Here is a 5746-nt window from a genome sequence, read left to right as displayed (position 1 = left end):
ATATAAAATAGAGGAAGATTGGCACAGATGTTAGCTTAGGGCCAATCTTCCTCACCAAAAAAAAAAAAAAAGAGATATGCAGATGATTATTTTGGTGTAAGCAGTTCCTGTACAGTGCTGGAAGTACACAGAAGCTGCAGCCAGTTGCAGAGTGATGGGGAGAGGAGAAAATGTAGACTGCTAGGACAGACAGCTCTTTCCAACAGTTGGCTGTGAAGAAGGTGAGAGGTCATGTTACATGGTGAAGGATGGAGAATTAGTTCTCGGTTGGCTGGTTGTTTTCCGGTGGGAGAGTTTGAACTCGTTTATAGAGGAAATAGTCTGGTTTTTTGATATTGTGAATGGTATAACCCAGTAATACATTTACACCATGAAACATCTAGAAATGCTGCATAAAATCAAACAAATATGCTTTAAAATGCACTGATGGTTTTCAAGAAAGTAAGGGGAATCCCCAGGAGCCATACACAAAGAGGAAATTGAAAACCAGAGATGTGTGAGTTGCTGGCAGGTTGTAGATCTCGGCAATGAAGGGACTTGGGTTTTACACCCACCTAGAGATTGGAGATAAAGCCTTGCCTGAGGCACTGAAAACTGAGACCCTCACATAAAGCTCAGCCCCCTAACGGATGATACCCTCAATGAAAGAGAAGACTAGAAAAAAACTCTTCCTATCAGCTCAGGGAGCGCAAAAGAACCTTGTCTGTCTCACCCTGAGATCTGGTGGCAATAGAAAGTCTCCCCAGAAAATTCATAACCAAAGGCTTGCCCTCATTTAGATTTGGGTTTCAAATTTACACCATCTGCATGGTCTCGGAAGCCCAAATAAAATTAACAAATAACGTGGTCGAGGGTTGGTAATACCCCAGAAGCATCCTTGGCAGGAGCAAACACAAAACTTCTCTAGAGAGACATACCCTCAAACCTAGTCACACGGATTCCCACTGCTAAAGCTCTGCTAAAGCTGAGGTCACAACCCTAAATTAGAAAACCTAAGAGGAAGCCATCTGTCATGAATGAGAGTGAGCACCCTAGAACTACGACAGAATTATTGAGTAAAGAACCATACAGTAAATATGTTTTAAATGCCTAAAGACATAAAAGAAGGACTCAACGTTAGAAAGTGATAAGATGGTGGTAAGGATGAGAGGGAGAGGTTTAAAAGAGAAAGGAGAAAGGGTAAAAATTAATGCATCTATTAATCCATTCGCCTATTCATTCCCCTTTCCTTGGGCTCCTATTATGTTTTAGACCATGTTCTGGGTCTGGGAATATAAAGACGACTTTGCGGACAAGTTGGACTCTGCCTCAGGGAGATCACAGCCATCCATGCACACGTCCATCCATCTTTCATTTTATAGCATCCTCAGATGTCACAGCTAGAAAAGTCCCAATAGAGCATCCTGTTCAGCTTTCTACTCTCTTGCCATACAGAGTAAGAATGTGAGGCCCAGTTACACAAAACTCACTTTTCTGAAGTCTCCAAGTGAGTGGGTGGCAGAGCCAGAGCGAGAGCCCGGGCCTTGCCTCTGGTGTCCCTTCTGCATGTCCTGCCTCCACTGAGCACTTGGAGTGCGGACATCTAAGCTCTGAACACTGTATCTCTGTTCTGTTTCCCTGATAGACTGGTCACTCCTCGTGGCCAGAGTCCTCACAACCCAGTCCAGTCAGATGATGGTGACAACGAGAAGTGACATAGTTACCTAGCTCCTGAGGGACAGAGATGGGATAGGAGGCCTGATCTCTACCTTGTATCAGTTACATGTCCCTGTCTTTTCTCACCGCCTCCACCCCCGACTCCTGCCACTAGAAAAACTGTGAGCTCCTTGAGAGACCAGGTCTTAAGACTCCAACTCCGGGGTCTGGCTCAGGGAAGATGTTCTGAACGCTTGCTGGATGAGTGCACCGGGGGAGAGGTCCCTCAGCCTGAAGACTTCTCATTCCCCGACTGCTTCTTCAACTTCTGGCATCCAAGGGGTTAGAGGGGAGGTCAAGGCCCAAATGCTCCCCGGCCCTCCTGAGCAGGGAGAGCTGAGTGTTGGCCTCGGCCTGGAAGGATTTCCTGGGTGTGGGTGTGGGTGTGGGTGAACTCAGGAGGTTTATGGCTGGCATCAATTAGCAGAGGACGGCTGATCCCGGGGCAGGGCTCTCTGGCTGTCTCAGGACCTCTGGGGAAGGCCTCAGGGTGGCGCTACAATGTCTAATACTTGCTGATCCATTCATCCCCCTTCTCTGAACAAAGAAAGAGCAGATCTTTGGGTCAATGTGTCCAGCAGGGAACAATGTCTACTTAGAACTTAGTATCTTCTGTTTTTAGAGGTTTGCACCTGAGCTAACATCTGTTGCCAATCTTTCTTTTTTTCTTCTTCTTCTTCTCCCAAAGCCCTCCCAGTACATAGTTGTATATCCTTGTTGTAGGTCCTTCTAGTTCTGCTATGTGGGACGCCGCCTCAGCATGGCCTGGCGGGCGGTGCCATGCCCACCCCCAGGTTCTGAACTGGGTGAAACCCTGGGCCACAAAAGCAGAGTGCGTGAATTTAACCACTCAGCTACGGGGCCGACCCCCAGAATTTAATATCTTTGTTTATATTGTATTTATTTGCATATTTTATCTTCTATTTCTGGCAAGTGATACTGGTTTTCCGTTTACAGTAGTGATACAAAAAAGATTCCTTTTAAAATAAATTTATTAAGCAAATAGTAAACCAATGTAAAGAAAAACATAAAGTAAATAATAGTACAGGTGGTAAGTTGGTATGGCAAAAATCCTAACATTCACGACTGAAGTTCGGGAAATCAGACCCCCAGGGAACAGAAACTCCTTCCCTCTCCCCAGCCCCTGGCTCTGCTCCCAAAGTGAGGTCAGCTGATAGAGGTGACTATAGGGCCAAGGACATTTCCGGACTCCATTTCTCTGGGATGGAGCATTATAAGTAAGTCTGTCTTGGAGAAAATCTGTCTCTCTGGACCATGCCAGCAAGCCAGGAGGAAGATAGCTGGCGGCTGCATTTTGGGAGCTACCCTGCCCCGGGACAGTGCTCCTTTCCACACTGGATCAAACTCACCTCTCCTTGGCCCCAGCCTCCCTCGCTGTCGAGGGCTAAGATTCAGAGGGCTGAGGTGTGTTGGCCTTAAGAGGATAGGGCACCCATCGGTCTTCTTTGGCTCTAGGTCCCAGCTGCAGGCAAGAGAGAGGCTCCGCAGGTTGGCTAACCAAGTTCCCTGTTGCCAGTTGGGGGTCAAAGCCATAGTCTGTATGTAGTAAGACGCTCCTTTGCCTGGTCTTGACCTCTCTGTATGTGTTTTCCTGGAGGGATGATTTGTGGCTCTGGGAAGCTTGATTCCTGTCATCTCCTGCTGGCACAACTGACGCTCATCATCAGCACCCTCAGTCTGTCCTTCCACATCCACGAGACTCCTCCACTTTGATATGGACATCTTAGGTGCACACTGAAGGAAGGTGGAAGCCACTGTGTTGATGCTATTTCCTGCCCGTCTGGTACCTTGAGTTCTTAATCCAGATTGTGATCTTGGTGGCTTCTGGCCCAGAGTCGGCCCCACCTCCAGTTGTCTGCGCCACAGCCCCAGGCAGCGAGGCAGAAGCCCCTCTCGGCTTCCCCTGCAGCACAGGCTCTGTGGGCAACCAATCTGCCCCGACCCAGAGCCAGGGGAATTGAAATCCAGAGGCAAAAGGCCTGGCAGGGGCATTCTTCTCTGGGGGGCTTCAGTACCAGCTCGGGTTCCCAGGCTGGAGCCCCAGGGTCTTAAGGTCCCTCTGAGGTAGGACCTTCCTCAGAGTCTCCGGGAGGGCAGTCCTCCAGGAGCTGGGGATTCAGAACCCAACACTTGTCCGGCCTTCACGCCTCCAGAAAGCTGAGATCTGTTCCAGGGTGACCCGAGGCTGGAGACCCCACTCAGGATCAGGGCTTCCTGGCCGCTGCCTCCTGGACTGGGGGCTCCCCAAGTACACACTGGCAACTGGTCCCTGTTCAGGCTCAGCCCAGCTCACTAGGCCTGGGGCATGGGGTCTCTCCTCCCCGACCTGGGGTCCCCAAAAGGTGCTATGGGCTAAGACCTTGGGTGGTGTCTGGGGGACCAAGGATCTGGGAGGGGAGTGAGGGGCTGAAGAGGCAGGTGGGGCTGTTGCTCGGGCCTCCAAGGTGCCGCCAGGGGTGGGAGGGTCTGGGGCCCGGTCCCTCAGCAAGGGGACCGCGGAGCCATACCAGTCCTCTGAGCGCTCTCGTGGGGTTCCCGTGGGCTCAATCCACAGCTCTCCTCCAGGGCGCCAGACCAGGGTGGGCGCCTGGTTCCTGGGGTCTGGTTGCGGAGAGCGGCGGAACAGGCGTTCGGCCAGCACGGCTGTTGTGAGGAGGAAGAGGGCGGAGAGAGAGGCCAGGGCCAGCATGATGGGGATACAGGGACCGCAGGGCAGCGGAGGCCATGAGGCTGCCTCCAACACAGGAGGCCCCTCCATGTGCTCAGAGGGCTGCCCTGGAGTAGAAGGCATCTGGAGAGACAGGGGTCAGGAGAGGAACAAATGAGACAGGGTTGGCACAATCTAGTGAGAGAGGCAGCAAGTTCTCTCTGATGCCCTCTCACCATTTCTGGGCCCCCTTGGCCTGCAGCCAGGCTTTCCTGCTCAGAATCCTAGCTCCCTTCCTGAAGCCCCATTTTCCTCCCAGATGTTAGGGTGCCTCCCTCTCGGCCCCCTCAGATCTTGCTCAGACCTAGAGAGGAAGTGCTGGGTGAGGAAATGAGAACGTCCCCTCCCTGCCCTTCTCCGGCCTGTGTGCCCCCTCCCGGTGGCCTCTGCTGGCCTCTTGGCTGCTTCTTTGCCCACACAACTCTCCTTGGAGTTGGTCTTGCTCTCGGCAGGGTCCACCGAGTTTGCTGTCCTGCCAGGTCTCAGGTGCCATCTCTGCCCCTGTCCCCACCTCTCCGGCTTTGCCCAGTCTCTGGCCCGACTCTATCTGCCTTGTTTGTCTCTCTCTCCCAGGACCCCAACCTGCAGGAGACTCCTGCATGCCTCACTTCACCTTGGGTCAATCCTGGGCTCCTCTCTCCCTTTGGAGCTGGTCCTCCTTGTGCTCGTAGGGAGGCCGCAGGGCCGGTGCCTCAGATGAGGCAGATGAGGCGGAAGGGAAGGCACCACCAACCGTGCTCCCTCTGCCTGGGGAGTGTTTCCAAGGCAACCTGGGGGATGTGGTCACTGCGGTGAGGGCGTTTCCTGGTGAGAGGTGGGGCCGGAATGGGCAGTGGTTCTATTCAACTCAGCCTCACCCTATAGCCATGCACCAGGCCCAGAACATTCACCTGGAGGCCAAGAAAGAGGAGACAGACACTCTGGCCTGTCAGTTCCCAGAGCGCCAAGGCACCTCGCTCTGCCTGCTCCCTGGTGGCTGCTCTGTCCCCGTCCTGCTCCCTGGGCCCCGTCAAACCCACTCCTGCCATCCAGCCCCCACATGCCCTCCTGCTTGACCCAGCCTTCTGATGAACATATGTCTCCTTGTCTTCACACCATTCAGCCCTGATTTTGGTTGGAAAATATCTGTGTGGTGAGGCCTGGTAGCCAGCATGTGTGGCCTCTAGGAAGAGTCCAGGGTAAAAACCAGGTTTATGTCTGGAACATTGCCATCTCGATCCTTTCTCCTGATGCTGAGGGGCGGAGGAGCCCGGGGGCAGGGTGAGATGGAGTTCTGTCAGAGATGGTCTAGTTTGACTCACTCACTGACAGATGACAAGTAAG

General features: G+C 52.7%; 1 protein-coding gene across 2 annotated transcripts; it reads right to left on the bottom strand.

Annotated features, from left to right (window-relative positions):
• Positions 1–2680: 2680 nt before the first annotated feature.
• Positions 2681–5178, bottom strand: C7H16orf54 (chromosome 7 C16orf54 homolog). Of its 2 annotated transcripts, none has more exons than XM_046667358.1 (2): positions 5037–5178; positions 2681–4507 (listed from the first exon to the last, which is right to left on the bottom strand). In XM_046667358.1, the coding sequence occupies exon 2, from the start codon at positions 4505–4507 to the stop codon at positions 3833–3835; it is 675 nt and encodes a 224-aa protein (XP_046523314.1). In that variant the 5' UTR covers positions 5037–5178; the 3' UTR covers positions 2681–3832. The 2 variants fall into 2 exon arrangements, with proteins under 2 accessions (XP_046523314.1, XP_046523313.1); XM_046667357.1 differs by lacking the exon at positions 5037–5178 and adding an exon at positions 4600–4999.
• Positions 5179–5746: the final 568 nt, after the last annotated feature.

The sequence above is a fragment of the Equus quagga genome, chromosome 7 (genome assembly GCF_021613505.1).
Source record: "Equus quagga isolate Etosha38 chromosome 7, UCLA_HA_Equagga_1.0, whole genome shotgun sequence".
Lineage (NCBI taxonomy): Eukaryota > Metazoa > Chordata > Mammalia > Perissodactyla > Equidae > Equus > Equus quagga.
This window is presented reverse-complemented; position numbering and strand designations above follow the sequence as displayed.